The sequence below is a fragment of the Physeter macrocephalus genome, chromosome 5 (assembly GCF_002837175.3).
Source record: "Physeter macrocephalus isolate SW-GA chromosome 5, ASM283717v5, whole genome shotgun sequence".
Taxonomy (NCBI): Eukaryota; Metazoa; Chordata; class Mammalia; order Artiodactyla; family Physeteridae; genus Physeter; species Physeter macrocephalus.
Window position 1 is genome coordinate 28,483,605 of NC_041218.1, and position 16,636 is coordinate 28,500,240.

The 16,636-nt window shown below is 40.1% G+C and overlaps 3 protein-coding genes across 19 annotated transcripts in view; all 3 read left to right on the top strand.

The window, feature by feature from the left end:
* Positions 1-4,985, top strand: part of RNF148 (ring finger protein 148) — a 31,854-nt gene extending 26,869 nt beyond the window's left edge. The window contains exon 2 of one of the 2 annotated variants that reach the window (XM_007130531.3): positions 3,715-4,985. In XM_007130531.3, the coding sequence (XP_007130593.2) occupies positions 3,891-4,802 (912 nt within the window). In that variant the 5' untranslated portion in view covers positions 3,715-3,890 and the 3' untranslated portion in view covers positions 4,803-4,985. Of the gene's footprint in view, positions 1-3,710 lie in introns of both variants that reach the window. The other variant, XM_028489824.1, reaches the window with a different exon arrangement.
* CADPS2 (calcium dependent secretion activator 2) overlaps positions 1-16,636 on the top strand; it is a 552,734-nt gene that overhangs the window by 171,884 nt on the left and 364,214 nt on the right. The window contains exon 1 of one of the 16 annotated variants that reach the window (XM_055084860.1): positions 15,365-15,385. The exons of the other annotated variants lie outside the window; for them this stretch is intronic. The gene's annotated coding sequence lies outside the window, so the exon portion shown is untranslated. Of the gene's footprint in view, positions 1-15,364; positions 15,386-16,636 lie in introns of those variants that run through there. 16 annotated transcript variants of the gene reach the window in all.
* On the top strand, positions 7,596-8,732 carry RNF133 (ring finger protein 133). Its single transcript, XM_007130533.2, has one exon. The coding sequence runs from the start codon at positions 7,596-7,598 to the stop codon at positions 8,730-8,732; it is 1,137 nt and encodes a 378-aa protein (XP_007130595.2).

The following is a 16,636-nucleotide window of genomic DNA, read 5'->3' on the forward strand; positions in this document are numbered from 1 at the left end:
GCGGCGTGTGGGATCTTCCCGGACCGGGGCACGAACCCGTGTCCCCTGCATCGGCAGGCGGACTCTGTTTGAGCGTTCTTAATAGAGGTTGATGAATAGCGGAGGGATAGAGATCAGCTGATTCCCGCCCCCTGCACCCTGCCAAGTTAATGAAATTGATAACCTAATTGAATTTTAATTAGAACCTAGAAGTTAAGATATATATGTGCGTGTACCTAATTGGTGTATAACTCTCTTCTTCTACCTAGATGATGACCCCTGAGAGCAGGGCCGTGCTGTGTCCCTGGTCACATAGGCTCCGGCTCATATCAGTACCTTGTGTATAGTGAATGTTATGTGTTTGTTGTGGTTGATGGTTATTTAAGTATCATTCCTTTGGGTAAACCTCAGGAACTTTGTTTACCTACTCACCTTCCAGTTCATACCTTTTCCCTTTGTGGGCGGGGCACTGATTACCTTCATGTTCCCTCCTGCCATGTGCTCAGTCAGGGAAGGGGTTTTCCATAGCAGGATAAATCGTGGTTAACCTTAGCTGATCATGATAATTCTACTCTGATTTCCAGGGGTTCCATTAAGCTTGGGTCTCTAAAGCACTGCTAGCCGGAGAGACATTGAAGGAAGTCTAGTCGGTTTCTGGAAAAGAAAATTGCCTTGCTCTTATATAGAGAGATGGGAGAAGAAAAGTCTCTTTGTGCTTCTGAATGTGGTCTGCCTGGAACAGCAGTAGCCACCTTGGGGGGATAATGAAATGAGCCTGTATAAGACAAAAATCAACATACTGTCCTTAAAGAGGCAGAGTGGCGAGGTGGAACAGGCAGGGATTTTTGAATGTGATCAGCCAACCTTAGTATATTTCAGTCTCCTTTGGTTGAACCTGGCAGGTAGGCTAATGAAAACTTCTTCAATACTTGGCTGTTAAACAGATAGAAAGTCTGTATATTGAGTAAATGGTCTAAGAGTCACAGATTAGACTAACATCAGTTATCCATTTTCCACTCCTCCTCCCACCCCCCCTGCACACTTCACTCCTTTCCTGTTCAGACATCCTGGCCCCAGCACAGAAGACTCTTGGATCTGGTCCTGATCAAATGGATGCAATTTTTAATCAGGCTTCATGGACTAATAGGCACTTGTGCAGGTGTCCACTGTTTCTATTTCAAAGAAAACAGGAAGCGGAGACTGGTTGAGGAGTCCTCCTTGATGGATGTTTTGCCAATTATAAACTTTGTGATAAGAGCTCAGGCCTCATTTCTCAGGGACAAGTGAGTTTGGGGATGATTCCTCCCTCCCAAGGCTATTATCGACATTTTGGGTCAGAAAATTACTTATTGCACAGGGCTGTTTCGTGCATTATAGAGTATTTATCAGTATCCCTTACCTCTACCCACTAGATGCCAGTAGTACTCCCCCATTGTGACAATCAAAAATGTCTCCAGAAATAGCCAGATATTTCTTGGGAGGTAAAAGTATCCCCCACTTGAGAACCACTGCATTAGAGATAAAGGATTGTTTTTTGTAGGTGCGTTTGTCCTAAGACTCAGGCAAAAGAGAAGGGGGGAAGTTCTAACTGCCATTGCCTTAACTGCTTCCTCATATGGTGAGAAAATACAATGAATTACTAAGTTTTTCAAACTGGTCTTTTCAACCATATGAAGAACCTTTAGATTTGAGATGTTTTGAGCTAACATATAGTTACTGCTTAAACTCCTTCAACCTTGAAAATCAGCAAACTAAAAAAGCAAAGTTAGGATTTAAAAACTAATGTAATTCTATCTTCAAATGTTAAATAATCGTATATTTAACAAACAGCCTCTGATATGATGATGATAACTGTCTTTGTGGTAAGGCTTCACTTTCCTAATAAATAAGCCAGGATTTCACACTCTGTTTGAACTTGGGAAAAGTCTACATGTAAAGACAGTTCAGATGTGAACTGAAATGTTGCCTGCATACAATTCTGTGCATGGGGCAAGTTGATTGGTTCCAATTTTATCTTTAACAGCAAATGTTAACTAAAATATTACAGACCAGGGAGTACAGTAATTCCTTTTGTGGAAATGACAGAATTCTTAACATGCCTCTGATTTAAATGTTGCTGTCTATTTCACAGACAAGCAAATGGAGGCTGTCTTTTCTTTCTCCATCCCCAGGGCTTTATAGTATGCCTGGTACATGCATAGCATGTGTCCTGTATATAGTAAATAATGTTTGAATGAGTGTTGCCAGTTTATTGACTCCTTGAGTGAAGCCAGGTGAAGGTTTAAAATAAACGCAAACAAGCATTAAAGCAGCTTTAAAGCAGTAAAGATTCTACAGTTTGCATCAACTAAGTAATGTAGTGACTTGTGATAGCTGTGGTCATCCTTTGCTCTGCCCACTACTACCCTTCCGGTTACCACGTATGTTAATTCAACCTTTAAAGTAACTTGATTTGTCTCTCTCTACATCCTTACTGCTATTTCAAGAGCCCTAGCCACTGTCTTCTTTTGCCTAAAAGAAGACACTCATCTCATCAATTTGTTCTCCTCTTCCTCCAATCCGTTTTCCACTTCAGGAAGCCAAAGTGCACTTCTAAAAAAGTGAACATTTTGAAACACTTAAGTCACCTCCCCAGGTTGAAACCCTTCAGTGTGTTTCTCTGGTCCTTGGGACATAATCCAAAATCCTTAGTCTATGGTTCATGATCCTGAACCTCTGACTGCTGTTGACCTTGCCTTCCCTCATCACCTTAACGTTTGCCTCTCTTGCCTTGCCAAACTCATGTTCCTTCAGATCCTTTAACTTGCCATGTTCCTTGCTATCTTAGGGTCTTGAAACTGCCGATTCCTCTGCCCAGAATCTTCTCAGCTCATACTTTGCTTGGATAATTCTGATGTATCTTTCCAGCCTCAGACTGACTATCACTTTCTTAGAGAGCAATGCCCTGGCCCTCTGGCCTCGAATCAAATTTTGGGTCCTCTTTACATTTGTTCTTTCTTTTGATACTCTGTTTTCCTTTCAGAGCTCTAATCCCAACTTGCAGTTACACATTTGTGTTTTTGTTTAAAATCTGCCCTCACCAGATAATCTCCACAAAGTAGGTGTATGTGTCTTCTCCAATATATGACCCATACTTAGTACTTGCCCAGCACGTAGTACAGGTTCTTGGTAGTGATTTTAGTGAATAAAGTTGAATTCGCCTTGCAAGATGGCAATATATCAGACTAACAGTATAAGTTTATATTACATTACCCTCATGTTGAATCTTTAGGCCTGGGATAAGCATTTAATGTTGGAAGAGAGAGGGAATGATTTGTTCCTGCTTCCCATAGAATGGCATATTGGGTAGCACAGAACCATATCTGAGAACTGGTGACTGGACAGGGACATACACTCATACATGAATGATTTCTCCTTTGCCTTATAGATAGGAAAACAATGAGCAAAAAGTGTTTAGGCAGCTTTTCAGCCTATCCAGAAGTAGAAAAGAAACTCAAGGTATTTAAAAAAATTATTTTTTTTTGCTTTAGAGTTTATTCAGATTAGTACATATCGTGAGTTATTGCTGCCTAGCTTTTTGGCCAATAGGATTTCAGTATGCAGTGCACTAATATAAACTCTTGGATTGGCTTAACTACCTCTGATGTCACAATTTCCCCATTAGGAAGTCACAATTTTCTTGAAATAACATTGTACTAATAACAAATCTTGTTATTCTGTTTCCTTACGAGAAAGATAATCTACCAAAAATAAAAATGCTGGAAGGAGCAAGATATCTTTGATCCACGCAGACCTTTTCCATTTATGTGCTTTAATTATCGACTGCCAACACTTGAAGATAGCTTCTTTACTTTCTTTTACAACGGATTTTTTTTTTCTTCATGTTTGTCAATTAATAGGCAAATGGAGGAATGAGCCTACTTAGAATTACTCCTTCAGTTCATAGTTCTGTTTCATCTCGACTGTTGAGGCTTAGCATCTTTCTACTACTTAGCCTTCCTGACACAAAAGGAAAAGCCATTTGGACAGCCCACCTGAATATAACGTTTCAGGTGGGAAATCAGATTATATCAGAATTAGGAGAGAGTGGGGTGTTCGGGAATCATTCTCCTCTGGAAAGGGTGTCTGGTGTGGTGGTACTTCCTGAAGGATGGAATCAGAACGCTTGTAATCCTATGACCAATTTCAGCAGGCCTGAACGAGCAGACTCTTGGCTGGCCCTCATTGAACGGGGAGGCTGTACTTTCACACACAAAATCAACGTGGCAGCAGAGAAGGGAGCAAATGGGGTGATCGTCTATAACTATCCAGGTACGGGCAACAGAGTCTTTCCCATGTCTCACCAGGGAACGGAAAATATAGTTGCAGTGATGATAGGCAACCTGAAAGGCCTGGAACTTTTGCACTTGATCCAGAAAGGAGTCTATGTGACGATCATCATTGAAGTGGGGAGAATGCACATGCCCTGGCTGAGCCATTATGTCATATCTCTGTTCACCTTTCTGGCTGCCACAGTGGCCTGCCTGTTCCTGTACTGTGCCCGGAGACCTCGAGTGCCCGATTCTTCCACCAGGAGGCGAAGACAGATAAAGGCAGATGTGAACAAAGCTATTGGACAGCTTCGACTGCAAGTGCTCAAAGAAGGGGATAAGGAACTAGATCCAGATGAAAACAATTGTGTTGTTTGCTTTGACATATACAAGCCTCAAGATGTAGTACGTATTTTAACTTGCAAACATTTTTTCCATAAGGCATGCATCGACCCCTGGCTTTTAGCCCATAGGACATGCCCCATCTGCAAGTGTGACATTCTGAAAACTTAAGAAACCCAGAGAACCTCCTGAAGATGTAACTGAGTCTTACCAAAGGTTACAATTGAGATGAATTCTCTTTTAGCACTTTATGTAGAGAGAAAATTCAACTGCAGCTTGTCTACACAAGTACTAAAGAGGGTGACATTTGTGTGCTTTAAAAATAAAACTCCATATCGTGTCCATCTATTTGAACTTGCTGTTTTTCTAGTGTTTTGTTATACATTTTTGCCTTTATCCAAATAAGGACATTAGTATACATTAAAAGCAAATTAGTGTTGATTTTCACATTACAATGATTGTGATATTGATGCCACAGAATTAGTCATAATATTTTAAAGTTTCTTTATACTAATTTTTATACTTTGCTTCCATACGTTTAATTTTTGATATCTAATAATACTTCTGTTCAGTAAACTTCATTATAGGTTTAGATCTTGATTTAAGTGGTTAATTTTATTAATACACAGAAAATCAGGTTGCCAGAGCTATTGACTGGGTAGGTAATGTGTTCCAAATACATTACAATGATTGTGATATTGATGCCACAGAGAATTAGTCATAATATTTTAAAGTTTCTTTATACTAATTTTTATACTTTGCTTCCATATGTTTAATTTTTGATATCTAATAATACTTCTGTTCAGTAAACTTCATTATAGGTTTAGATCTTGATTTAAGTGGTTAATTTTATTAATACACAGAAAATCAGGTTGCCAGAGCTATTGACTGGGTAGGTAATGTGTTCCAAATAATTATTTTAGATGGTAGCACTTCTGGTTATGTATCTAAAAATATTTTAAATTACTATAGGCCTAATTTAGGGCAGCATTATAAAAAAAAAAAAATCACCTTTGTTTGCCAGAGCCCTTTAAATCCTAGCACAGTGAATCGGCTATGGTTGCAAATTTTCCTTCTAGAATTGACTCTAGTAAATGCTCCTCTTAAGATGGTGATATGTCTCTATCTGGGACATTTTGATAATATAGACCTAGAGCAGAACTGCAATTTTGTTCATTTGCCTTTCCAAATTGTTATCTCTTGCCTTATTTTTCCTCTTCCTTTTTTCTGGTAGATAAACACCTGTATAACAATGAGAGGCCTGAAGATGTGGGTTTTGTTGTTTTGATGAAAATCTCTCTGGATAATATGCTAAAGCATTGATGTCCAACTCAAATGGCAATTTATGAGTCAACACACTGTGTGCCTGTCTTTTTTTAAAGAGTGGGTGTGTAGAAATCAGATTAATAGTCTTTGGGAAAGAGAATCGACCACTGTGAGCCGAAGGTCTCACATCCGTGTTCTTTTCTTTAATGCCACTTTTTGTTGGGCCTTTAGGGACCATTTCTCCTTCCTCTTTTCTACTTTGAGCTGTCACATTGTTGACTGATATTTCATAAGAATACACTAGCTCCCGTAGTCCTGGTGAGACCCAACGTACAGTGTCTCTTAGTACCCTATGCATAGAGGTCAGAGACATTTATGTCCAAGGTCAAAATCCTTGGCTTTGGTTTCCTAGCTGGTGAATAAGAACCACTGAGAGACACCCCTGAGAAAGTGTATGGCAGTGCCAGTGACTGCCCGTATTTGTTAGTTCACATGTCATTCTTTGGCTTTGAAGTCATATTGTGCCATTGGCTGAAGTGTAGCAAGCATATAGGCAGAACTGACAGCGTATGCGGGGTCTTCCACCAACGATGTTTGTTGATTTTGGCAAACATTTTGTTAAAAGCATCTATGACCTTTAACAATCGCTGCTGTCAGTGGTTAAATTTAAGTGAGGACCTTGAACTTTTTCTTTTTAAAATCTATAGCTACATTTTTGTTCAAAGTAAATTGTGCTAAACTAATATTGCTATATTTAATCTTTTCCCCTACACCCGTTCTCCTCTTCCCTCAGAATATTGTGAGATTACTAACAGATGTCAAGGTCTGCAGAGAAATGAGATTAGTCTCTTCTGTCTTTACTGCTGTCATCCCTACATCCTTAACATTAATCAATGTTAAGAGTGAGGGTAGTGAGGCTGAAGTAGCTTAACGGGATGCCCTACTTTAAAAAGTTAAAACCAAACCTGTCCAACAAATTTCTGAGCAAGCTTTATTAAATAAATTCAGTTCAAAAATTTACATGATAGATAAATTTGCACTGTGACCAAATGTGAGTTAAAAACAGTGTTACTTACCACTTTTATCCCATATCTGGTCATAGTGCTAATTTTTAATTATCATTCATGGTTTTAAAACTTGCCATTTTGATACAGATGTTTACATCACTGATTGTTGAAGGAGAGTGTTAATCATATGGCCTTTCTTGCATATGCATTCAGGTTTTAAAATGCATACATTATATAATTTTTAATATTCTTTAGTTTAACGTGATACCAGGTAACATTACATGTAGTAGTAGCCCAAGGATTGAATCCATCCTGTAACAACACTGAAATTACCCATAACAACATTTGAAACAGTCAAGCCAGTAAATGTACAGCATGCTCTAAGCTCTTACCTAATTGGCCGTGTTGTCTTTTATGTCATAATCATGCCACCCAGCAGTAAGCAGTATGTAGAGTTACAGTAGTGAGACTGGGGTTTTTTTTTTTTTCAATCTAAAGTTTTTCTCTCTCAAAAAAAACATCTGAAACTCATAAGACATCTTTAAGAATTTCTTAAGAAAACATGCTGGAAGACAGTGGAACTTGTTTTCACCCAGAAGGTTTTTTTCATTTTAATATTTTATGTTGATTGTCAGCAGATGTGGAAGCCACATCTTTTTGTTGGCTTAGTCCTTCAGTCCCTAAGAGAGAGATGCGTCTACTCAGGATTGGCACTTGGAGAAACAACACTGCCTCTTCCTGGCTCATGCAATTCAGTTTCCTTTGGCTGCTTAGCCAGCACTGTTGCAGAGCCAGCGCTGTTTGGACTGCTTACATGAACATATCATTTCACGTTGGGAATCGCATGTTGTCAGAGTTGGGGGAGACTGGAGTGTTTGGAAGAAGCTCTGCTCTGAAGAGAGTGGCGGGAGTTATCGTGCCTCCAGAGGGAAAAACGCAAAATGCATGTAACCCCAGTACCAGTTTCAGCAGATCTAAGAACTCGGAGACATGGCTCGCACTTGTTGAACGGGGAGGCTGTACCTTCACGCAGAAGATCAAGGTGGCCGTGGAGAAGGGAGCCAGCGGAGTGATCATCTATAACTTTCCAGGAAGTGGCAATCAGGTTTTTCCCATGTCTCATCAGGCGTTTGAAGACGTCGTTGTGGTGATGATTGGTAACTTGAAAGGCATGGAGATTTTGCATTTAATTCAGAAGGGAGTTCACGTTACAGTCATGATTGAGGTGGGAAGAAAACACATCATCTGGATGAATCAGTATTTTGTCTCTTTTGTGATCGTCACAACCGCTACACTTGCGTATTTCATCTTTTATCATATTCGAAGACTTTGGGTAGCAAGGATTCAGAGCAGGAGATGGCAGCGGTTAACAACTGATCTCAAGAAAGCATGTGACCAGCTTCAACTTCAGGTACTTAAAGAGGGGGACAAGGAAGTAAGTCCAAATGGAGATAGCTGTGTAGTTTGCTTTGAACTCTATAAGCCTAATGATACAGTTCGTATTCTGACTTGTAAACATTTTTTCCACAAGAACTGCATTGACCCCTGGATTCTAGCCCATGGGACATGCCCCATGTGCAAATGTGACATTCTTAAAGCTTTGGGGATTCAGGTGGATGTTGAAGATGAAACAGAATCTTTGCAAGTTCTAACGTTGAATGAATTGCCTGGTATCCTATCACCTCGTGAAGAGGGCACAAATAATGAACTTCCTCCTGCAGGAAGGTCAAATAAAGTGACGACCCACGTGGAGGAGGAGGAGTACCCTACTTCTCAGAACGATGGCCCGTCTAATTCAGTAGCAGCAGACGTTCATCCTCCACCTTGACAGCATGACCTTTGAGGAAGTGGATTAAACCTGTCTGTGAAATCAGGTCCTAAGTACTAACAAGCAGTTTGTCTGAAGTGTGGTTTTTGTGTCTTTTGTTTTGTTACTTCGGTAGTTTTCTACATTCTTTGTCAAGTCTCAGAGACAGAAAAAAAGTACTAGCAGGATTTTTTTTCCCCATTTTTCACCTTTGCTAAATGTAACTTTTGGTCAGTGTGTGTTACTCCTGTGAGTATATATGTTTATTTCTGTATGCACATGAATGTTAAACCAAGGACGAACTTTGCTTTTTATTTTTTTGGCCTCAACGTGCCAAAAACGTGCTTGCAGGGTCTTAGTTCCCCGACCAGGGATCGAACCCAGACCCCCGCAGTGAAAGGTGCCAGGTCTTAACCTCTGGACCGTCAGGGAATTCCCAACCAAGGACCAACTTTATTCCCTAAGTTTGTGTGTGTGTGTATATATATACATGGCTTTATTTTGGTAAGAAAATTGTTAACATATTTACACATTCCTTATATTACAGAAACTATCAATGAAGTTTGAAAAACATAAATTACCTTTTATATACTAGGAAGAATAAAATTTATCTTTTGATATTTATAGTACAGTATACTAATTTTGAAGTCATTGTGCTGTGTTTTCTTCATTCTTGGCATGAAAATTTTGCTGTATAGAATTATAGTATTTTGACAAATAGTTCTGTTCAGCCATGAGTACATCTTATGTGATCTGTGTATATATAATGATAGAAATTTTAAAGGTAAAATACTAGCACTGTGAATAGGAGATATTTCAGTGCCCAGTATTGCTTATCATAATTGTTACATGTTCATAATGTATAGAAAGACTTAAATGAAGAATTCCTATATTTAGTAATAGTGTATTTATTTCCCATGTGTCCCACCCTGCTCCCTAGCAATTAAATAAGACACTTTAACTATGTCATATTATTTTGTAGGTAAGTACCACAATGTAGAAGTTATTATGACATATTGGGATTGTTTGTTTTGTTCACTGTATTCTCAGGATGCAGCACAGTGCCAGACCCTCAAATATTTGAGTAAATGAATAATTATTATCTTTTAAATAATGTAACTATTATGTGTTAATCTGAAAAACTGGACAGTTTTATTCCAGTCATACAAAATAATGGGAACATACTCCTGAAAATTTTCATCCCAAATCGCTTTGAAAAAATAGAAAATTACAATTTTTAGCCCGGAACTCAGTATTACAATTTAGCATGTATAATTTTAACAAAGGGCTTTGAACTCTCCAGGGCTGACACAGGGATTTGATTTCTTGTGCAACCCTAGAGAGAGCTTTATTAAGAGGAATTTCGTGAGTTGCTCGGTGCTAACAATACTGGAATCCAGAGACTGGCAGGGGGGCAGTAGTTGATTCTAACTGCAATGCCAAAGAAGACTATTTAAAGGAGGAAGGACATTCCTCGAAGGCCAGGGAGAACTGAGACACAGCACAAACTAGGCAGATGGCCAGATGGGGGTGATGCCTTGCTTGGTACATACAGGCTTTTTTTTTTTTTAATACCCAACCATGGAGAGGTGTTTTGATGAAATTAATCCCAAGAGCTGCTCTTTGAAGGACTTGTATAGCACCAAGGCTGCTGAAGGATTTAGCAGGAACACTGTTTCACGTGTCTTTCTGAGTTTATCTTCAGAGTAGAGTCCTTTCCTGAAGGTCCACAGATCACACTGAAGAGACAGGACACTGAGGACCCCATGGGAGCCACTTCTGGTAGGATTCCTAAGCCAGAATCAGCTGTCATTCTCAGACTGGCCACTGTTGGCTCCTCTGCCACGAGGGACTGGCAGCTTATAGGGGTGGCTAGACTGACTTTCTCTGGTTACCTGCTGGAATCATTGGAGCAATGGAAATGAATGCATCTGGTAATGCTGGCAGTCCCCAAGACCAGGGTTCTCAGGTTATTATAGTTCTGTGTACTTTCAGCAGATTCACGTGGGGTACGTGTTCTGTGATAGACCTAACACTTGAGGAATTTGTTATTTGCTCTTCACACTGACACCAACATTGTTCTTTGCATCCTTCCTCTGCACTCTCGTTGCTTTCTCCTTTCTCTTCTTCCCTCCTTTTCTTCCACTTTGTTCATCATTGTCAATCTTAGACCTGACTTACCCTCATGTGTAAGAAATTCGCATGTAATGTCTCTTGTTAATGTGAACATCAAACATTTAACACAGTGTGCTTGTGGTCTTGATTTGAGAATTTTCAACAGATGTTCTTTAAAGGATAGTTAGAATCTGTGTTTGAAATGGGGAAGGAAAGGTCACATCAGTGAGCTTGGGAACTGTCATTGCTGAGTGCCTACCATGTAGCAGGCAGTGGACTAAATTCTTTCCATAGCTGTTTCTTATGTCAGAACAAAACAGCAGTTTTAATCCTTGTCTTTAGAATGCTGTAAACAGATCAGTAAACCAGTTTCACTCTGGGTTTAATAACTAGAACCTGGAAATAGCACTGGTATGTCAAATGTTAGGTATTATTCATTGTAATAGATTTTTACCTATTTTGTGGGCTACACCATTTTCTTCTGTACCTAGTGATGCAAATGTATTTTGCCATAATGGCGTGGGGCTATAATACGAATTATTTTGCCCCCAATACCAGTGTCATAATGGATTTCCCTTGCATTTCTCCTTTGTATATATTTTTGCATTTCTCTGGTAATTGATTCCCCCTGCTTACCTCGCTAGGTAGGGGTTTGATACTCCTTATAAAAGTTAAACTTTTTTCCTTATGACTGGGATAAATTGGATTTATTATCTACTGAAGTGAAAATGATTCTGAAGCACTTGACCACTGATTGGGCGATGCCATAGGTGAATTTACCTATAAAATTCCTCGTATTATATGACACTACACTGATTGTATTCCTGTCTCTTGTTATAGAATTGTTATAACGCAGTTGTCCTGTGGAGATGTTGGTCAGCCATAATATTTACAATAATGTATTTCAAAGCATTTAGTGAGCCAGGATCTGGCATTTCTGATGGTATTTAAGCTCAGTATATACAGTTAAAGTGTTTTCTCCTTCTGCAAAACTCACTGGTTTTTGAAGCAACATGCAGGAATCAAGTGGGAGAAAGGATCAGAATTTGAAGACACATTGAAGTACAGAGGAAGCCTTCACACGTTGAAACTGCGAAGGAGTCCATTTAATGGCAACTCCATGTTCTCGCTCCATCATTTACTGTGAGCACTGGGGTTTTTTTGTTTGTTTGTTTGTTTTATAATTTATTTGGTTTTGTACTTCATTTTAAAAGCTGTTTAGTGCTTAGTAATGAAAAGTAAGGATTATGGCTTATTACAGTTACTGATACAGAAATATCTTAAGATACATACCTGGTTTTCTAAACTGTAAGAACTTTTTCTGGGGGGGTGGGTAATGTACTTTAAGTTGGAGAGATGATCTGGTCCCTGGGCACAGGTGTTACGTTAGAGTTATTCCATCACAGTCTCTCCAAAAAACGTCCCTGGGGCTTCCCTGGTGGCGCAGTGGTTGAGAGTCCGCCTGCCGATGCAGGGGACACGGGTTCGTGCCCCGGTCTGGGAAGATCCCACATGCCGCGGAGCGGCTGGGCCCGTGAGCCATGGCCTACCACACACACACACACACACACACACACACACACAAAAATAATAATAATGGCTGAGAATTTTCCAAATGTAATGACACACACCAACCCCTAAATTCAGGAGGCTCAGAAAATACTGAGCAGGAGAAATATTAAAAAAAAAAAAAAGTCCCTTTTTTTTTTTAATTAACTACACCACAGCTTATAACACCTCTCTCTGCAACTATGCTGTCATCTTTGTCAGACCTCCAAGATATGTGTTCTTTGACTTCAGCTGCTGATAAGAATTTTCCTCATCACTGTTGATAAGCAGGGTAACCCTGATTTGGAAACTTCCCTATATCTGTAACATTCGTTGCTGCCACAGAAGTTCTGTCGTCTTTGAAAACCTCCCAACTTAAAGCGCCTTTTTCAGAATTGCTTCTCTGAATTCACTTGACCTCATTTCCACCACTTGCTCTTTGTTCTCATTCCACGCCTAGTTTCCCTTAACCATCCTTTCCAAGCCCATCTCATCTTCTCCAACTTCAGCCTCCAACCAGTTGTAAGCCATATTAGTCCTACTCTATCTACGAAGTGCTACTGAATTCCTTGACTTCAAGACTTTTTTTCTGCAGTACCATTTGCCTACCCTGAGTCATCTCTACTGGTTTCCACCAGATCTTTACTTCTATTTAAGAATCCTTTATTAATCTCAACTCTTTTTTATATTCCCCATAGAGCAGTACTTCTCAGCGTTGGCTGCATGTCAGAATCACCTGAAGGGCTTTGAAAACGCTCAATGGCCTTGCTGCACCCAAGACCTCTGGGGTGGGGCCCAGGTAACTGGTACCCAGGTGTTTCCACTGTGCAGACAAGATTGAGAACCACTGCCATAGGGCTCTTCCAAAGAGTCTTTACATTAGTCAAGTTCTAGTTTTTATCCTCTGATTCCTTCAGATTTACTTGTTTTCACTTTCCTGAAAAATATAGGTAAAAATCTAAACATCAAGTTATAAAGGGTTACATTTCATGGAGAGGAATTGTTAAAGGCTTCTGGGAGTATGAAGGAGTGGATTTCAACTGGAAAGGCAAGGAACACTTAAATAAGAAAATAACATTTGAAATGGAACTACTGGATTGGGACAGAGGGCATTCTCATGGAGGGAACAGTGAATAACAAGTGTTTTTTAAAGAAGTTTTGAGTGTCATGTAGAATTTTGGTTTAGGAAAATGAAGACCGGGAATTTTGTGGGTAGTTGCAATAATCCAGGAGTTGATAAGATGAAAATATGAACGAAAACAGTGACAGGTGAATTGGGTGAGATGAATAGAAGGTGGGTCATGTCCAGGATAATGTTCTTTGATCTCATTTTCTGATAGGAATTTTCTACTTCATTTCTTACTGACCACAGTCACAGTGGTTTGAAAACTTGCCTATACCTGTAGCTTTCATCTTCAGTTTAGCAGTACATAGTGGATACAGAAGAAAAGGGTATGGGTCAGAAGGAGTTGAGAAAAAGAGTCAAGGAGGACTCCTTGGTTTCTGACCTGGGCCAGTAGGAGGTGATGATGTCATTCATTGAGGAAGAAAATACAGTTAGATGAAGCAAGTTTAGGGTGGAGGGGGAGTTCAAATTTTTAGTATGCTGAATTTGAGGAACCCAAAGAACTTATAGGTGCTGTTCATTACACAGCTGAAAGTATAGGTCTGTGCTAATTAAATGAGATACTTGGAACAGTATAGGAAACGGCAGTACTTAGTTGTTGTAATTTATTAACAAGACAATTCACATTAATTGTAATTTACTATTATGTGAAATTTAATGTTACTATTTTGGACCCGTATCTCCAATTACAAAGTTGTATGATTTTTTTCTCTCCAATGTGTAGCAGCCTGAGTGAAGCTGATGATTGTGAAGGTGGCAGTGAGGTGGCTGTGAAAAATAACAGCTGCCATATACCTGTTATATGCACTTAACAGCTGCAATATACCAGGGCACCTGTTATATGCACTTAACAGCTGCAGTATACCAGGGCACTGTTATATGCACTTAAAAAGCTGCAATATACCAGGGCACCTGTTATATGCACTTAACAGCTGCAATATACCAGGTCACTGTTATATGCACTTAACAGCTGCAATATACCAGGGCACTGTTATATGCACTTAACAGTGGAAAGCCACTTAGTCCTAACAGCATCTCTGAGGTAGATGTTATTAGTACCCCCGTTCTTTAGATGAGGAAACTGAGACCCAGCCAGGCTAAGTAACTTGCCCAAAGTTAAACAGCCAGTATGTGGCAAAGCCTGTATTTGAACTTGGGCTGGTTCCACAGCTCCTGGTCTTAACCACTACACTACACGTAGCTTGGAAAGCCACTTTTTAAGTAAAGGAGAAAGTGTTTAGGTAAGTCTCATGTTGAGGACTTGAGGGATGGGGCCTTGGAAGAAAAATCCCAGCTAGAGGTGTTGAAAGTGCTGTAGCAGCAGGATGGTTAAAGCAGTAACGCCTGAGATCTCAAAATAAATAATTATGAAAGAGGAGTGCGGGCAGGGGAGGGTGTGGGTAGGGTGTGTCTGGGTGAGTGAAGAAGGACAGTCAAGCTCTAGGAAAGGATACTTCCATTTAGGAGGTACCGATTCTGGAATTGGTAGTTCTCTTGTGTAAAAACTTCAGTCAGAGGGGTTTTATAGAGCCTTCCTTTCCTCTGAAGTTGGAAAGGGGCAAAAAGTAATTTTTCTAATTCTCTTAATAATAGCAGTTTGTTTTAAAAGTTCCGGCCTAGGAAGCCCAGTTGCCTGTTGAAAAGAACACCAAGCCTTTCCATCAGATGGCCTGCACGTTCCTATCCTTGCCCCAGGGCAGAGCGTCTCGGAACAGTGGTCCTCAGACCGTCAGCATCACCTGGACTTGTTGGAACTGCACATTCTTAGACCCCACTGCAGACCCGTGGAGTCAGGAACTCTGGAGGACCCAAAAGTCTGTTTTTAACAATCTTCTAGCTGATTCTGATGGACCTTCCAGCTTAAGAACCTCTTCTGTCGCAGAGGGTCAGTTCATTTTCGCAGAAGGATGCATCATAACAGTTGTAATCAGAAATAGCGTAAATGAAAATAATTGTGAATTTTAAAGCATGACACAAATAATAGTTGCTGTTAAGTTTTCTAGAGACACACTTAGGCATATTTCAGGTATCCAAGCTGCTCTGATGTATGCATGGCTTGTGCATTAGTGCTTGCTCCTTTGCTCTCCCGGTTCTGGTTTCTCTGCCACCACTATCACATTGCCAAGGGAGTTGTGAGGAAATGAATAGGTTTTAGATGGTTTATGAATTTCAAAGCAGAAGGATAGAAAAAACCCTGAGAAGCAGAAACAGCTTAGGGCAATCCATGCACTGGACTAAGCAGTCCGCACTGGAAAAGGATAGTGTTTAACACCACCTAGTCACTAAAGGTCCGAAAATAACTGAGCATACTAAAACAGTGGGCTGCAGATGAAATTCAGAAAAGAATCATGTAAATTCCTCGGTTTGAATCCATAAAACCAGCTTCACAAACACCCGAGGGAGACTCAGTTTAGTATCTTTAACATCGTAGCTGAAAGTAAGTGCAAGAGGAGCGCCATTGAGCGTCTAAGCAGGCCATCTTAAGGTGTGTGGCCTTTCCTACCGCATTAATAGCAGCGTTGCTTCTGTAACTGGAATTGCTGTCCTTTTCTTCACATTAATGGTGAGATTTTACTTATGTGGCAAATTCATTGATGAATCACTTCATGCATTCATTCATTAAATATTGGTTTGCCCTGGAAATACAGGGGTGAATAAACCCAGTGCCCTCATGGAGCTTACTTTCTAGTGGAAAGAAATTATATTAAAAAAACTTATTGAATAGTTATAAGTGCTGTGTAGAAACACAAAACAGGATGGGAACTTGTCAGAGGCAGAGTTGCAGTATTAAATAGAGAAGGCTTTGTCAAGAAGATGAACAACTGGACAAAGTCCTGAAAGGAGCGAGGGCCCTGTGCTAGAACACAGAGAAAAACTGGGGCATGTGCCAGGAGAGCCTTCGCGTTGGTGAGGGCGCCCTGTCATCTGAGGAGTGTTTAACCTGGAAGGTTGAAGACGGTGTTAGCTGACTTGAACACCTGAAGAATGGCCTGGGGAGAATTTATTTATTTTTATTTTTATTTTTATTTTTATTTTATTTTTTTTTTGTGGTACGCGGGCCTCCCACTGTCGTGGCCTCTCCCGTTGCGGAGCACAGGCTCCGGACGCGCAGGCTCAGCGGCCATGGCTCACGGGC